The sequence below is a fragment of the Nerophis ophidion genome, unplaced genomic scaffold, assembly GCF_033978795.1.
Source record: "Nerophis ophidion isolate RoL-2023_Sa unplaced genomic scaffold, RoL_Noph_v1.0 HiC_scaffold_32, whole genome shotgun sequence".
Taxonomy (NCBI): domain Eukaryota; kingdom Metazoa; phylum Chordata; class Actinopteri; order Syngnathiformes; family Syngnathidae; genus Nerophis; species Nerophis ophidion.
This window is the reverse complement of record NW_026906954.1, coordinates 1,285,147-1,303,963: the sequence shown is the minus strand read 5'-3', so window position 1 is coordinate 1,303,963 and position 18,817 is coordinate 1,285,147. Positions and strand designations below refer to the sequence as shown.

General features: G+C 42.7%; 1 protein-coding gene across 1 annotated transcript in view; it reads left to right on the top strand.

Moving 5' to 3' along the window:
* Positions 1–442: 442 nt before the first annotated feature.
* LOC133546569 (uncharacterized) overlaps positions 443–18,817 on the top strand; it is a 56,001-nt gene continuing 37,626 nt past the window's right edge. The window contains exons 1-2 of the mRNA XM_061892335.1: positions 443–893; positions 12,407–12,625. Of these exons, the coding sequence (XP_061748319.1) occupies positions 779–893; positions 12,407–12,625 (334 nt within the window). The 5' untranslated portion in view covers positions 443–778. The remainder of the gene's footprint in view (positions 894–12,406; positions 12,626–18,817) is intronic.

Genomic DNA, 18,817 nt, shown 5'->3' with positions numbered 1-18,817 from the left:
ATTCCAGAAAAGATGTGTCAGTAAGTAAATATTTTCCACATCACTTTATGTTAAGTGCCATAATGTTTAGTTATGGGCTGATTCCAGGTTTTAAAAAGGTATTGCATCAAGTCAAAAGTAATAGGTTGTATTATATTTTTTTAATTTTTCCAATATCGATGCAGCAACTATAAAGCAGAAAATATGTGTCAATCATTTAGAAGATACTGCAAGTCACTTTTTTGCTGGCATCATGTCGTAATTAAGGGGTTATATTTCACATAAAGTCTATTTTTTAACGTTAAGAGTACTTATAGTGCTATAATATTTTAACATATTTCTGAAAAATATAACAATACATAATATAAGACTACTAGATAATACAATTTATTATATCGCTTTTTTAAAGCTTTTTTTAAAGCACGAAACATCTCGCGAGAGCAGAGCAGCGCTGTCTCGTGACGTCAAGTGTGCCAACTGTCGTAAAAGCACATGGAAGAAGGACAAAGAAGTGAAGGCGGACGCTAATAAGTTAGTGTTGTTATTTGTTCGCTATGATGTAAATATTTATGTCGTAAAGAGACATATTTAATTATTTATTTCAGGGTAGAACGTCTCAGTCTGCGAAAATATTTTCGTTGCTTTGCTAGTCAGGACTATAAAGCTGAGAAGCGTCACGTGCTAGTTAGCTTAGCTTGTTAGCTTAGCTTGTTAGCTGCTAACAAAGAAACGCTGACGTTATCAACACTTCGCTAAGTAGAAATCAAATGTGAGTGTAAAGTGTTGTGATTGTGTGAAAATGTGCGAAAGAACGGGAGCAAAGTGTGAGGAGGAACTTTCCAAAAGAAAAGAGGAGGACAATCAACTACTGGACGCTGTTTTCAAGAAACATCAAGTTGTGTTACACATAAAAGGTTTGTTGACTTCTTACTCTCACATCTTTACTAACTTTATATTTGATTATTAACACTATTCTTAAACATATTGTGTATAAGAAAGTAAATTGTCTCATTGGGATGATGCACTGCCTCCAGCACGTACCTTTTTAAATGTCTTATACTTTTAAATACATTGCCTCTCAATTTGTAACCTGTAAATATTAAGAAGCTTACAGAATATGTTTTTCTTATTCTTATTATTATTCCACAGATATTATTACATGTCAAATTTAGAGGAAAAAAAACCCAGCATGTTTAAAGGAGATCAAATAAAAAGACTACTGGGTACATTTTGTTAATCAACTAATTCTAAATTGGATGTTATTTTAGAATGCTTAAGTGCAGTTCCCCTCTAATAATTTTGATTGACGGTACAGTTTGATGGTTGATAGGCGGAACCTTTTAATTGGCTATTGTCTACAGACGTCCACAAATTCAGAACACTCGATGTTTCCACAGACAAATACATATAAATTCTCAGATGAAACAGTCTAGAGAGCCAATTCCAATTCACTAGATAGTCAAAGTTAATGTAAACTTTTCAACTATTCAACATCATTTGTCAAATGCTTACAATTACCGTATTTCCTTGAATTGCCACAGGGCATATAGTATGTGCCTGCCTTGAATTACTGCCGGGTCAAACTCGCTTGGCAAAATAATTAGCGCATGCTTAGTATTACCGCGGGCTTCACGGTGGGAGAGGGGTTAGTGCGTCTGCCTCACAATACAAAGGTCCTGCAGTCCTGGGTTCAAATCCAGGCTCGGGATCTTTCTATGTGGAGTTTGCATGTTCTCCCCATGAATGCGTGGGTTCCCTCCGGGTACTCCGGCTTCCTCCCACTTCCAAAGACATGCACCTGGGGATAGGCCCCTCCCACCTCCAAAGACATGCACCTGGGGATAGGTTGATTGGCAACACTAAATGGTCCCTAGTGTGTGAATGTGAGTGTGAATGTTGTCTGTCTATCTGTGTTGGCCCTGCGATGAGGTGGCGACTTGTCCAGGGTGTACCCCGCCTTCCGCCCGATTGTAGCTGAGATAGGCGCCAGCGCCCCCCGCAACCCCAAAAGGGAATAAGCGGTAGAAAATGGATGGATGGATGGATAGTATTACCGCCTGGTCAAACTCGTGACGTCACGAGTGACACTTCCCCTGTCATCATTTTGAAAATGGAGGAGGCTGATTTCAATACCTGTAATTTTAAATCGCATAAAGGGAAGAAGATTAAGAGCTATTCAGTAAGATTTAAGGTCCAAGCTTACATCACACTCAAATTTTTACTGCATGCCTTTGGTAAGTGCCGGAAGGAGAAGAGGTTTTAAAATAATTAGCGCATGCTTACTTTTACCGCATCCCTTTTGATAAGCGCAGTAGTGAGAAGATGTTTTAAATTAATTAGCGCCCCGGCGGAAATTCAAGGAAATACGGTATACAGTATGTATACAGACAAAATTACCAGAAATATCATTTTGTATTTCAACTATTTTCCCTCAAAGAAGCTTTGAGGCTATAATGTGTGTTTTTTTATCACTCGATTAATTGAGCAAATAAATCAATGGATTAGTTGATTACTAAGATAATGGATAGCTGCAGCACTAATTATATGTGATCATGTGGGATCTCTTTGTGCAGCCCTTTGAGACACTCGTGATTTAGGGCTAAAAAAGTAAACGTTGATTGATTGATTCATAAAAACGAGACCGTTTAGCCACACACTATTTATTAGAGGTTTATGTCAGTGGCGTGTAGACTTTTTTTGAAGCAGTGTAACATTTAATCTGGTCTGGTTTTATTATTTATGTATGGAAAGTCTGGAATCTATACCAAAATGTATGTTGATTCTTTTCGGTACTTTTTGATACTTTTCTAAATAAAGGGCACCTCAAAAAAATGCATTACTGGCTTTATTTTAACACAAAATCTTAGGGTACATTAAACATATGTTTATCATGCAAGTTTGTCCTTAAATAAAATAGTGAACATACTAGACAACTTGCCTTTTAGTAGTAAGTAAACAAACAAAGGCTCCTAATTTAATCTGCTGACATATGCAGTAACATATTGTGTCTATTAAATTCTATTATTTTGTCAAAATTATTAAGGACAAGTGGTAGAAAATTAATTATTAATCTACTTGTTCATTTACTGTCAATGTCTGCTTGCTTTATATCTTAACATGTTTTATCTACACCTCTGTTAAAATGTAATAATCACTTATTCTTCTGTTGCTTGATACTTTACATCAGTTTTGGATGATACCACGAATTAGTGTATCAATCCGATACCAAGTAGTTACAGGATCATACATTGGTCATATTCAAAGTCCTCATGTGTCCAGGGACATATTTCCTGACTTTATAAATATAATATGAAATAAAAAAACTAAAGAAGATTTTGTGATGATAAATATCGATGTAATCATAGTATCGACGAGATACATTCCTGTACTTGGTTGCTTGCTTATGGTTGTCCATCGATTCGATGATGACCATCTTCTTTTATTTGTGAGTCTGCTGATGTTTGAACAGTCCGGTTCCTGGATCCACAGATGCGGTTACAGACCGGGCATGTGAAGGAGGTGCTGGGGGGAGCAGGGGTGGCTCGGCAAGCATGCCTCTTCGCACGCTTTGCTGCACGGTGTTGTGTGCGCTGTTCCTCTATATAATCCACTCCCTGTGAGGAGTGGGAGCGCCAGAGGTCTCGGCAGGAAGCAAGTTCCTCCAGTGAAGAGGGGTTGATCTGGCATCTCTTCAGTGTGGTCTTCATTTGGTCTTTGAACCGCTTCTTCTGCCCACCAGCACTGCGTTGGCCTAGGTGCAACTGACCATAGAGGATTTTGCGTGGGAGTCTATGGCTGGGCATTCGGATGACATGCCCCAACCACCTGAGTTGATGTCGGGTCATGATGGACTCCACACTGCAGCTGCCTGTGGAGTTTGAGGTTGCTGTTCTGAAAAACCCTTCTCCTTAGACGACCAAAAGATGCTGATGCTTGCTTGAGGCGGTTCTGGATCTCGTCATCCATTGAGCAGGTGTCAGACATTATGCTCCCCAGGTATTTAAAGGTGGGCACCGTGAGCAGCTGTTGCTCTGCTGCTGTGAGGGTTATTGTGGGGCTTTGTGGGAGGTCAGCACTAGACAGACAGAGTACCTCTGTCTTCTGGGTGTTGATCGTCAGTCCCATTCTGGTATATGCAGTTACAACTGCCGAGAGGATGTTTTGCAGAGCCTGTGGTGTATGGGCAACCAGGGCACAGTCATCGGCGTATTGCAGCTATATGATGGTCTCTGAGGTCCGCTTGGTAGTTGCCTGTAGCCTCCTGATGTTAAACAGGTTACCATCAAGCCTGAAGTCTATGGTAACTCCAGCCTGCTCCTCCATCCCCCTACGTAGCAGTGTTGTGACACAGACGAGGAAGATATTGAAGAGAACTGGAGCCAGCACACAGCCCTCCCTCACTCCGGTTTTCACACCAAAGGGATCTGAGCGGTGTCTTCCCACTACCACTCGGGCCATCATCCCAGAATGGAACTGTGCAAGGATAGTGAGAAACTTGGGTGGACACCCAAATCTCTTCAGGACTTGCCACAGTAGGTCCCTGTTTACTGTGTCAAATGCCTTTGAAAGGTCGACAAAGGCAATGAACAAGTCCTTGTGATGCACCCGGCATTTCTCTTGGAGCTGACGTGTCACAAAGATCATGTGAACTCTCCCCCTGTCCTTCCGAAAACCACACTGCGACTCTGGGGTGACCCGTTCTGATATTGCGGGGATGAGTCTGCGGAGCATGACCTTGGCAAGGACCTTTCCAGCAATGGCCAACAGAGAGATACCCCTACTATTGGAGCAGATGGATTTGTCTCCTTTGTTCTTGTAGATGGTCACAATGTTGGTATCTTTCCACTGTTGCGGGACACACTCTCGTCTCCACACCTCTGAAATGTAGAGATGCAGTGTCCGTGTACAGAGGTAGCCTCTTTCCTTGTCAGGTCCAGGGGATTTATTGTTTTTCAGGGTTTTGACTGCATGCAGGATTTCTTTGAAGGTTGGGGGGAGGTCGAGATCTGGCAAGCTAGGATGTTCAGGGAGCTCTGCAAGGACAGTTGGGTCCACTGGGGTAGGCTGGTTGAGCACGGTGTTAAAATGCTCAGCCCACCGCTCCACTATCATAGCCTGATCCTTGATTAAAGATGTTCCATCAGCAGATCAAACAGGTGCCAGGGAGCAGTTTCTGGGGCCGTAGATGGTTTTCACTGCATCAAAGAAACGGTGCATATCATTTCTATCAGCGTGAGACTGGATTTCATTGGCCTTTGAGATCCACCAATCATCTTTCAGTTTTCTGAGAGTTGTTTGGGCCTCAGAACAAAGGGCTTGCCATTGCCTTTTATGGAATTGGGATTGTGGGTTGTTCAGGGTGGCTCTGTGTGCCTTGTGCATTCTGTACAGGAGGGTGGAGATCTCTCCAGCATTCTGGTCAAACCAGTCCTGGTGTTTCTTAGCTTTGAAACCAATGACTTGGGCTGCAGTGTCAAAGAGGATGGTGGATAGGGAGGTCCACTTCTCATCCATCCCAGACTCTGGGGTGATCAGCGGCTCAATGTCAGCCAGCTTCTCAGCTAGGGAGCGACGGAAGTTGTCACGGGTGTCGCTGCTGGAGAGTCTGGCACAGTTGAGTGTTTTCCTCTTAGGTGCACCGTGACGTGTTAGGGGCCGAACATGCATTCTGACCTTTGTCAGAATCATGCGGTGGTCGGTCCAGCAGTCTGCTCCTCGCATAGCTCTTGTAATGAGCACGTCCTTGAGGTCAGCCCTCTTCACGAACGCAAAGTCGATCAGGTGCCAGTGTTTGGACCTGGGATGCATCCAGGATGCCTTATATTTGTTCTTTTGTTGGAAGATGGTGTTTGTGATGGTAAGATTGTGTTCCGCACAGAGACTAAGGAGTCTCCTGCCACTGGGGTTGACTTTTCCAATGCCGTGGGTGCCTGTCACACCATTCCAGTTTTGCGTGTTCTTTCCGACTCTTGCATTGAAATCACCAAGCAGCATGGTTTTGTCACTCCTCGGGATGTGACTGAAGATGTCATCGAGTGCCTGGTAGAAGCAATCCTTCTCTTCATCATTGGATGGCAGAGTTGGTGCATAGGCACTTACCAAAGTGACATGTCTGGATTTTGCAAGGGAGATGCGAAGAGTCATGAGCCTTTCACTTACACCCACTGGTGATTCTGTGAGCTTGAGCAGAAGGCTGTTCTTGATTGCAAAACCAACTCCGTGAAGGTGTGATCCGCCCATGGGGTATCCTTTCCAAAATAATGTGTAACCCTCTCCTACTTCATTGAGTGAGCCTTCCTCGAGGAATCGGGTCTCACTGAGTGCTGCCACATCCACATTGTAGGGCTTTAGCTCGCTGGCAACAAGTGCTGTTCTGCGCTGTGGTCTGTCCGGACTGGCATCCAGGAGTGTCCTTATGTTCCATGCTGCAATTCTAAATGGTATAATCTTTGTATTTCGACCGCGTAATGGAATGTCCCGACAGGTGCGGTTTCCTGCCCGGGTACTGTGTTGAGTGGGCAATCTTTAGGCCACCTTTTCTTGGCCTTTCCCCAATTGGGGTGAGCAGTGCGGTCCCTAAATAGGGGCTGTTCAGACGCACAGGAGTCTGCCGGAAACAGCTGCCACTCAATCCCAGCTGCTAACGACCGTTGTCCTGTGCCGCTGACGTGCAGAGTTCCAGCTAAGAGCTTCCAGCTCATTCAAACCTGCCCCCGTTACTGGACGCTCCATCGCCGTCAGACTTTTGGGGTCGGAGACTCAGGTAAAGAAGATACCTGCGCAATGATGGTTTTTAGAGTGGCATGAAGGGTGCGCTTTTCCCAACGCCACTACCTTGATTGTAAGAAGATCGTTCCAGTGGCAAGGGAGACCCTAGACGACCGGCATCTTCTTACAGCTGCAGGAAGCTGCCGGAATCCAGGTTTTTGGGAAACCGCCTCAAAGCTTGCCGCCACCAGCTTGCTTTTCTGTCGGGGTGTGCTCCCTTAGCCTTCATCCACTTTTACAGCCATTGTGGTGCTTCTCGCTGCTACCATCTTCTGCCTGCTCCACCGTTGAGGTCTTCGGGATCACTCTTAGTCTGGCCTCTACCCTTCGACCTGTTCGACTTGGGTAACCCTGCCAGGAGTACAAGACTCCAGCCGACATAGCTCTAGGGGTCATGGAGACATGCAAAGTGCCCCACCACGATAAGGTGGTGATCCTTTGTTTACATTGTGACTCTGGTGAGCTATTGTATCTTCCTACAGTGTGTAGTAAAGCATGTTTAGCTATTCCTCATCCTGCAGTGATGATAATACTTGTAAGAAACTTACTTTATTTGTCGCCATGGAGGCGACGATTAGTGATTTAGAAGTAGCTAAAATATTGTCGACTGCAGAATGGGCTTTAGCTGCTAGCTAGCTTGCAATGTCTTAAAGCACCTCTTCCTCAGGGTGTTACAGTTATAACTTTACCTTTGTTAGTTTTAGACCAAAATGCGTCCATTCTCCTTTCTCTGTTTACACACTGTGTCTGCTTGTAAGTGCTGTGTGTGTGTGCGCTGCCGAACATGCTCCTCTGCCCGTAAACCAGCAATGACACGGCATGACGACGGGGGACAAGGGGGGACCGGTACTTTTTCGAGGCGGTATCGTACCAAATATGATTCATTAGTATCGCGGTACTATACTAATACTGGTATACAATACAACCCGAGAAAGTCATTTACAGTATGATGTGCAGGACTTCTTATTTAGATGTTATTAGATCAGTTCACTGTCATTTTCATGTAACACATGTTGTATTTGTTTTGTTCATACCACGGGTGTCAAACTCATTTTAGATGGGGGGCCACATGGAGAAAAGTCTACTCCCAAGTGGGCCGGACTGGTAAAATCACGGCACAATAACTTAAAAACAGAGACAACTTCAGATTTCACAACAAAATTAGGCATAATAATGTGTTAATTACACAACTGTATATATCGGTATCGGTTGATATCGGAATGGGTAATTAAGAGTTGGACAATATCGGAATATCGGATATCGGCAAAAAAGCCATTATCGGACATCTCTAGTCGTTATTTATACTTTCTGAATAAATTATTTGATCATGTTCATCAGTCCACTCATTGGTGTTTATTCTCAATCTATCAAGATAATAAAATATCAACATCAAATTACAGGATGTTATTTATGTAGTCTGCTAATTTTCCTCGACTGCTGCATTAACATTGTGTTTGTTTGTTTTTTTCCCATATGTAGCATCATCTACAACAGGGGTCGGCAACCTTTACCACTCAAAGTCCCATTTTGACCCCTTTCACAAAATAAAAAAAACAATGGGAGCCACAAAACTCATTTGGAATTTTAAATGAAATAACACTGCAAACAGAGGTTTTTTTTTGCTTTGTGTTATGTATAAACCAGAGGTCTCAGACACGCGGCCCGCACCTTAATATGAAAATGTAACGTTAGTGCGACCTGCAAGATTTATATGAATGCCGCTTGACGGCATCACACTAGCCAACCCTCCTAATTCTCCCGGGAGACTGTTGAATTTCAGAGCATCTATTCTCGTGAATGTCGGCTGGTTTTCACCCTGACAACAATAATAAGGGCATGCTATGATGGTGGTATCTTTAATGGCCCCTACAACCTGTGCTAACAGCTTACCGGCCCAGTCGCATGTTGATGTGTCTGCAGTGCATACTTGTTCAACAGCCATCCAGGTCACACCGACAGTACCCGTTTAAACAACTTTAACACTCTTACTAATATGCGCCACACTGTGAACCCACACCAAAGAAGAATGACATCCGGAGAACATCTGCAGTGTAACACAACATGAACACAACCAAACAAATACCCAGAATACTATGCATCACTGACTGTTCCGGGTAGATTATACACCCCCCCCAACCCCGCCTACCTCAACCGACGCACAGGGGGGGGGGGACATAATCCATACTTGCCAACCCTCTCGGATTTTCCGGGAGGCCCCCGAAATTCAGCGCCTCTCCCGAAAACCTCCCAGGACAAATTCAGGCGGAGCTGGAAGCCACGCCCCCTCCGCGTCGACAGCCTGTTTTCACGTCCACTTTCCCACACTATAAAGATCGTGTCTGTCCAATGATGTTATAACTGCAGAATGATGGAGGGCGAGTTCTTGGTTTCTTATGTGGGTTTATTGTTAGGCAGTTTCATTAACGTCCTCCTAGCGCGGTAATAACACACCACAACAGCAGTCACGTTTTCGTCTACCGTAAAGCTGTTCGTCTGCCGTAAAGCAATGTTGTGACACTCTTAAACAGGCAATACTGCAATCTACTGTACATAGAATAGAATGTAGAATAGAATGTACTTTATTGATCCCCGGGAGAAATTCAGCTCCACAGTTCACTCACAATAAACAATTATAATAAAAAATAATATATATAATATATTACATATATGATATATGAAAAATATACATTTATTCTACATATATTCTACATTCTAGGAGCTTTGCTAGACTTCTTCTCTCTGACACCACCGACAGGATCACCACTGCCAGCTTCAGAGTTTCACACAGTTTTATTTTCCTTTTCCACACAACAGTTGGACTTCTGCTTTTCAGCTCCCACACAACAGTTCTCGTCCTGCTGTGCAGCTCTCTGCCTCCTTCCTCCCTCATGGTCTCCAGGGCTGCCAAATAAAGGAACTGGTGATTAGATAACTCATTCCAGCTGAGGTATCCACTCACCTGTTGCCGCTTCGTGGCCGGCCCCTGCACATACCCCACCCGCAGGGAACGCATGCGTCACGCCCCCTCTCCACATCAAGTATTTTTTATATATTTATGTATGTATATATATATATATATATATATATATATATATATTAAATAGTTGACTCTTAACCACACCCCGCCCCCCAACCACGCCCCCCACCTCCCGAAATTGGAGGTCTCAAGGTTGGTAGGTAGGGTATAATCCACCCGGAAGAGTCAGCGATGCATAAGATTCTGGGTATTAGTTCTGTTGTGTTCATGTTGTGTTACAGTGCGGCTGTTCTCCCGAAATGTGTTTGTCATTTTTGTTTGGTGTGGGTTCACAGTGTGGCGCATATTAGTAAGAGTGTTAAAGTTATTTATACCACAACCATCAGTGTAACCTGTGTGGCTGTTGACCAAGTATGCCTTGCAGTCGATGATGTGTGCTATCAGGGGTCACATGCTACATGTGACCTGCCGGCACGCAGATAGCATGGCGTGAAGGCGGGCGCGACGAAATGTTTTAAAGATCGTTAAAAGCATTGTCACCATGACACGCCCTCAAAACAATTATGCGGGTGTAAACCGGAGAATGTTAGCCCAGGGATATTTCTGGGAAAGGTACTGCAATCCGGACAACCTCCGGGAAAAATTTTGAGGGTCGGCAAGTACACAGCTTAGCCACATCAGAGTGATCAAAGAACCAGCATGCGAGAGCGGGTTGCCGACCCCTGATCTACAAAGATACACAGAATTTTAATTGTGACATCTAGTGGACGCATTCAGAACAGCCGTTTCTTTCATTAAAAAATTTCGGCTCATTTTTATGTTTAGCAAACTCATTCCACGGGCCGGATAAAACCTATTCATGGGCCTAATCTGGCCCGCGGGCAGTACGTTTGACACCCTTGGTTTATACAGTTTATACTTTGGTTCTTTCCGGTTGTTTCCGTGTGCCCAAATAAGATCGGCCGGATAAGAGGAAAAAAAACAAGAGAGCGGGAGACTTGTGAAGACAACAAAACTATTCTAAACTCAACTGTAACTGGCATTATTTTGCTAGCGTGACAAATGAGGCTGATGGTTCTGTAATTTTGGCACTGCCTTGATTTCTCTTTCTTAGGGAGGGGGGTCAATTTTTGGGGCCACTGCTTTGTTTCCCAAATCTTTTGGCAGAAGTGTGTCAGTGCTCTTATAGTGCTTTATTTATATATATATATATATATATATATATATATATATATATATATATATATATATATATATATATATATATATATATAAACACACATATATATATATGTGTGTTTATATATATATATATATATATATATATATATATATATATATATATATATACATATATATATATATATATATATATATATATATATATATTTAAAGTTAAAGTAGCAATGATTGTCACACACCTACTAGGTGTGGCGAAATATGTCCTCTGCATTTGACCCATATACTGGATACAATCATGTTCTGCTAAAATACATCAACTAATAGTTAATACGTTTCTTAACTAAATTGCCGACAAATTTAAAGTGCACATAAAAAACAGTTTCACCACTTTTGTCAGAACTTCTCTATGACTTCTTCTGTTTGTTTGAGGTTGTCAATACTGCCACAACTGGTGGAAAAGTGTATTACAATTGAGTACCATACAAAACACAGCCGGGAAACATGTGTTTTTGCACTCTATGCTTAAGACAGGGTGTTTTAAACTAAGTATAATCATATGTGGTTGGACATGGGCATTGATTTTTTGCTGCTGCTGCCCGTCAGCAAAAAAGTTCCACCTCCTCTCTGTAGTGCTTCTCCTTGTCGTCATGTATGAGACCCACCACTGTTGTGTCTTCCACATACCTAACTAAGTGGTTTGTGTTGTACTGAGCACAACAGTCATGGGTCATCAGGATGTAACAAGTAAGGGGCTGAGCACACAGCCCTGTGGAGAGCCTGTGCTCAGCATAATGGTGTCTGATCTGTTATTGCCTCTCCGTACAAATAATTAAAAAGTCCTTTATTTAGTTTTGCAGGGGTGTTTCAGTCCTAGTGAGTCCATTTTGTTGATCAGGAGCTGTGGGATTATGGTATTGTAGTCCAAACTGAAATCCACAAACAGCATCTGGACCAATGTGGTCATTTTTTTCCCCCAGGTGTTGCGGGGACAGGTGTACTGCGGTGGTTATGGCATCCCTTACCACCACCTCGTGTGAACATGGAGTGAGTGAATGCTGGATTCTCACTTCTCTGTGAAGCGCTTTGAGTAAAAGCGCTGCATAAATCTAATCCATTATTAGTCTTATTATTATTATCCTTGGTGAAACACTTGGATATGCAAAGTGAAGGGGGGTTGGGTAGAGGTGATGTGACCTTTGACCAGCCTGTCAAAGCACTTCATGGTTAGATTATGAATTAAGAACGCCTTGATCAATGCTGATTAGTTCTTAGAAGGACTTTTCAAATTGCCCCCCCTCAAATTTCCTAGCCTGTTTCTTTTACTCACTGTACCACTTTTGAAGTCATTTTAGAGGCAGGGACAAAAGGAAGTCTTTCTTGTGTTTTTATTAACTACACACTTTTAACACAACACACAAAAGAACTCATTAACACGTTAACAGTGTCAGTCCAAAACTATTTCTATTCTCTCTTAATTGTATTGACTTATTGACCCAACAGATGTCCAGCAGCCCCCTCACATAAAAAAGGAAGAGGAGGATCCACAGCCCCCCCACATTAAAGAGGAAGAGGAGGAAGTGTGGATCAGTCAGGAGGGAGAGTGTCCTGTAGGGCAGGAGGAGGCTGATGTCAGCAAGTTTCCACTGACTGTTGTCTATGTGAAGACTGAAGAGCATGAAGACAAACCACCTGAGTCCTCACAGCTTCATCACAGTCCAAGTAAGCACAACATTTTATTCTCAGGGCATTCAATCCATCACAACTGGACTCTTCACTTTGTCTTACAAGACCTTTGTCCTCTCATCCAAGTAGGCTTCATCACTTCATGCTCATACACTTCAAGTCTTAAATCTAATCATTGGAATTTAGAGAGGAACTGCACTTTTTGGGGGAATTTTTCTATCGTTCACAATCATTATAAAAGACTTGATGGTGGATATATTAAAAAAAAAAAAATCCCATTCTAACTAGGGCTGGGCAATATGGCCTTTTATTAATATCTCAATATTGTTAGTCCACATCACGATACAGCATATATATGTGGATATTTTGCCTTAGCCTTGAATGAACACTTGATGCATATAATCACAGCAGTATGATGATTCTATGTGTCTACATTCAAACATTCTTCTTCATACTGCATTCATATATGCTACTTTTAAACTTTCATGCAGAGAGGGAAACCACAACTAAGTCAAATTAGCAAAAGTGTATTTATTAAACAGTGGCACAAACATTCATGTCATTTCCAAAGCAGAAAGTGCAAGATTGTCAGAGACATTTTAAAACAAGCTATTAGTGCACTTTTGTGCATGATGTCACTAAGATGACATATCAAAACACTCAATTAAAGTGCACTTTTTGTACAGAACACCACTACAATAGTTTCAAACAAATAAAGTGCACTTTTGTGCATGATGTCACACAAGATATTTCAATAAGTGTCAAATAAAAATGAGCTGCATAATAAGAAATCAAATAGTGTATGTCCTTCACTATGTGGTAGGTTCCTGCGGACGTTATCTCCTTCTGTTGTTGACTATTTTTGTCATATGGTGTTGATGTGGAAATGACTGTGTGACAGTTGCTTGCTGTCATGCGGGTTCCACGTACCACCAAGGAAGGAAATCCTGTCAAGCAGGTTTAGACTTCTTTATTTTTCAATAAGAACGTCTTTTGCTTTTCAGCCTTTCCGTTCCCTGCTCGCTCGTCCGCCCCGGCTTTTCAGCTTTGTGCGTCGTCTTCTTCCTTGCGCTCTCAGTCTCTCGCGCTCAGCGTCAGATTCCCTCAAGCTCCTTCACTTCTCTTCGCCTCTTCCCCTCACGACCACGGCTGCCGCCCTTTGACACAATGCGACAGGATTGTTTAATCGTGCCCAGCTGGGCAATCTACTTACCTGATAATATTTGCGGCGTCAATCTTGGCGCGTTCCGCCTCGCCGCATGCTCGCCGTCTAAGCCTCCTCGCTGCCATCTTGCAACGGGTGTGCCCTGCCTCGCTGTCGGACTGCCGGCTCCGCCTCTCCGCAGGTTGCTTGGGCATTTTGTGGGTGTGGCACCAAACTGAGATGTTGACATGCAGATTTCCAAGCACTCCTCATTATTTTCAAATGATGCTACACATTAGCAGTGCTGCTACTTTTTGGAGCAACGCGTTTGCCGCATACTTGACATATTATGGTTGTCTGTTCAACATCTTCCCGCTTGAAGTCAAACCACCGCCAGACGATGGACTCCCTGCTGTTTTTCTTTGGAATTAAATTTTCCTTCATTTGTTACCAGATTGGCACCTTCTTTCTCACGTATTACCACTCGCACCACACCGTTAGCACCACAGCTAACCTTACCATGCCGCTACCTGTCTGCTCTGCGAGAGCGTATGACGTTGCACGCGCGACAGTATGTGACGTATGTGAGAAGGTGCGCTTGTTTTATGTCTCTGTGAGAAGGAGAGACAAGGAGTGAGAAGAGGATGTAGTGTAATGCCCGCAGCTAAAAGCAACTGCGTGAGAATCTATACTCCAATACTAACAATATAGTAATTTTCTATATCGCACAGAGACAAAGATGTCCAGGCATCGAGTAATTGTCTCTGGCCCCCTGCCTGGGAGAGGCAATGATGAGAGATATAGCAGATTAGTCTCTCTTAACAAGTGGCTGGATAGCTTCTGCAGACAACAGGGATTTACGTTTATTGATAATTGGCCCTCTTTCTGGGGCAAACCTGGCTTGCTGAGGAGAGACGGCCTTCACCCTAACCAGGAAGGCGCTATCCTCTTGTCTCGGAACATAGACTTCGCATTGAGCCACATTTGACTAACTGCACTAGAGCAAGCCCGGTCACAGGCAATTACAGAGCCTGCTAGCCTGGGTATGGAGTCAGTTAAGTTAGAACTAGCCAGCGCCAGGCTGGATGATCCCTGTACACATAGCAATTTTCGTAGAATAATACACAACTCACAAAATGTTCTTTCTACTGTGTCTATGACCACGTCAGAGTTAGACATGCGTTCTACTGAGGTGGCAAATTATGATGCGTTCAGTTTATCGCAGCGCCAAGTAGACAATCTGAAAATTCCCGTCATATCAATTCCTAGATATGGTCGTAATTATTTTAAGTACACTGCGCATAATAAACGCAACATTATTAATATTGCTACTACGGATAATTTCATCAACAACTCCTTAAAACAGCCCACTACCTATAATATGGGCTTTCTAAACATCAGATCTTTGTCTCCCAAAACGTTATTAGTCAATGAGGTCATTAGAGACAACAACCTTAACGTCATCGGTCTTAGCGAACCTGGCTTAAACCAGACGACTTTTTTGCGATAAATGAGGCATCCCCTCCTAACTATACGAATGCGCATATTGCCCGTCACCTCAAAAGGGGAGGGGGTGTCCCACTAATATACAACGAAAACTTTAACTTTAGTCCTAACTTAAATAATAAATATAAATCGTTTGAGGTGCTTTCTATGAAGTCTGCCACACCTCTGCCTCTGTGCCTGGCCGTTATCTACCGCCCCCCAGGGCCCTATTCGGACTTTATTATTGAATTCTCAGAGTTTGTTGCTGATCTAGTGACGCACGCCGATAATATAATTATAATGGGGGACTTTGATATCCATATGAATACCCCATTGGACCCACCGTGCGTGGCGCTCCAGACTATAATTGATAGCTGTGGTCTTACACAAATAATAAATGAACCGACGCATCGCAGCGGTAATACGATAGACCTAGTGCTTGTCAGAGGTATCACCGTTTCCAAAGTTATGATACTCCCGTATACTGAAGTAATGTCCGATCATTACCTTATAAAATTCGAAGTTCAGACCCATGTTCGGTAAGCTAATAATAATAATAACTGCTATAGCAGCCGCAACATTAAGGCTGCCACAACGACGACTCTTGCGGACCTACTGCCCTCGGTAATGGCACCATTCCCAAAATATGTGGGCTCTATTGATAACCTCACTAACAACTTTAACAACGCCCTGCGCGAAACCATTGATAGTATAGCACCGCTGAAGTTAAAAAAGGCGTACGCCATGGTTTACTGAAGAAACTAGAGCTCAGAAAATATTATGTAGAAAGCTGGAACGCAAATGGCGCACGACTAAACTTGAGGTGCACCATCAAGCATGGAGTGATAGTTTAATAACTTATAAACGCATGCTTACCTTAGCTAAAACTAATTATTACTCAAATCTCATCCGCATTAATAAAAACGATCCAAAATTTTTGTTTAGTACAGTAGCATCGCTAACCCAACAAGGGACTCCTTCCAGTAGCTCCACCCATTCGGCAGATGACTTTATGAAGTTCTTTAATAAGAAAATTGAACTTATTAGAAAGGAGATTAAAGACAATGCGTCCCAGCTACAACTGGGTTATAGTAACACAGATACGACTGTAAATACGGCGGATACTGCAAATATCCAAAATAGTTTCTCTCGTTTTGATGAAATAACATTAGAAGGATTGTTACAACGTGTAAATGGAATAAAACAAACAACATGTTTACTTGACCCACTTCCTGGGAAACTTATCAAGGAGCTTTTTGTATTATTAGGTCCATCAGTGCTAAATATTATAAACTTATCACTTTCCTCGGGCACTGCTCCCCTAGCATTCAAAAAAGCGGTTATTCATCCTCTCCTTAAAAGACCTAACCTCGATCCTGACTTCATGGTAAACTACCGACCGGTGTCTCACCTTCCCTTTATTTCGAAAATCCTCGAAAAAATTGTTGAAGAGCAGCTAAATGAACACTTAGCGTTTAACAATCTATGTGAAACCTTTCAATCCGGTTTCAGGGCAAATCACTCGACTGAGACAGCCCTCGCAAAATTGACTAATGATCTATTGCTAACGATGGACTCTGATGCGTCATCTATGTTGCTGCTCTTCGATCTTAGCGCTGCTTTCGATACCGTCGATCATAATATTTTATTAGAGCGTATCAAAACACGAATTGGTATGTCAGACTCAGCCCTGTCTTGGTTTAACTCTTATCTTACTGATAGGATGCAGTGCGTCTCCCATAACAGTGTGACCTCGGACTATGTTAAGGTAACGTGTGGAGTTCCCCAGGGTTCGGTCCTTGGCCCTGTACTCTTCAGCATCTACATGCTGCCGCTGGGAGACGTCATACGCAAATACGGTATTAGCTTTCACTGTTATGCTGAAGACACCCAACTCTACATGCCCCTAAAGCTGACCAACACGCCGGATTGTAGTCAGTTGGAAGCGTGTCTTAATGAAACCAAACAATGGATGTCCGCTAACTTTTTGCAACTTAATGCCCAAAAAACGGAAATGCTGATTATCGGTCCTGCTAGACACCGACCTCTATTTAATAATACAACTTTAACATTTGACAACCAAATAATAAAACAAGGTGACTCTGTAAAAAATTTGGGTATTATCTTCGACCCAACTCTCTCCTTTGAGTCACACATTAAAAGCGTTACAAAAACGGCCTTCTTTCATCTCCGTAATATCGCTAAAATTCGCTCCATTTTGTCCACTAAAGACGCCGAGATCATTATCCATGCGTTTGTTACGTCTCGTCTCGATTACTGTAACGTATTATTTTCGGGTCTCCCCATGTCTAGCATTAAAAGATTACAGTTGGTACAAAATGCGGCTGCTAGACTTTTGACAAGAACAAGAAAGTTTGATCACATTACGCCTGTACTGTATATACCTTTATATACATACATATATACCTATACTGGCTCACCTGCACTGGCTTCCTGTGCACTTAAGATGTGACTTTAAGGTTTTACTACTTACGTATAAAATACTACACGGTCTAGCTCCAGCCTATCTTGCCGGTTGTATTGTACCATATGTCCCGGCAAGAAATCTGCGTTCAAAAGACTCCGGCTTATTAGTGATTCCTAGAGCCCAAAAATGTCTGCGGGCTATAGTGCGTTTTCCGTCCGGGCTCCAGTACTCTGGAATGCCCTCCCGGTAAACAGTTCGAGATGCCACCTCAGTAGAAGCATTTAAGTCTCACCTTAAAACTCATCTGTATACTCTAGCCTTTAAATAGACCTCCTTTTTAGACCAGTTGATCTGCCGCTTCTTTTCTTTCTCCTATGTCCCCCCCCTCCCTTGTGGATGTGAATTCTCCCTGCCCACTGGGTGTGAGTTTTCCTTGCCCTTTTGTGGGTTCTTCCGAGGATGTTGTAGTCGTAATGATTTGTGCAGTCCTTTGAGACATTTGTGATTTGGGGCTATATAAATAAACATTGATTGATTGATTGATTGAAACCCACGATATATGGAGTATATTCCATACATTGCCCAGCCCTAATTCTAACTCATAAATATAAATAAAAGTCCACTTGCAATGGAGCCAATGGGAGGTCCTCTCTAACCATCCAAAAAAGGCCAACCAAGTATTAGTTGAGTTGAGTTTGAGTTTATTTGGAACATGCAAGCATACAACATGATACATCACAATTTCCAGTTTGTCTTTTCAACATGTTGGAAAAGGAGTAGGAATAAGCAGAGCTTATTAAAGGGGAACATTATCAGCAGACCTATGTAAGCGTCAATATATACCTTGATGGTGCAGAAAAAAGACCATATATTTTTTTAACCGATTTCTGAACTCTAAATTGGTGAATTTTGGCGAATTAAACGCATTTCTGTTCATCGCTCTGGAGGCGATGACGTCAGAATGTGACGTCGCCGAGGTAACACAGCCGCCATTTTCATTTTCAACACATTGTAAACTTTGGGTCTCAGCTCTTTTATTTTCCGTTTTTTCGACTATTTTTTGGAACCTTGGAGACATCATGCCTCGCTGGTGTGTTGTCGGAGGGTGTAACAACACTAACAGGGAGGGATTCAAGTTGCACCACTGGCCCGAAGATGCGATAGTGTCTGC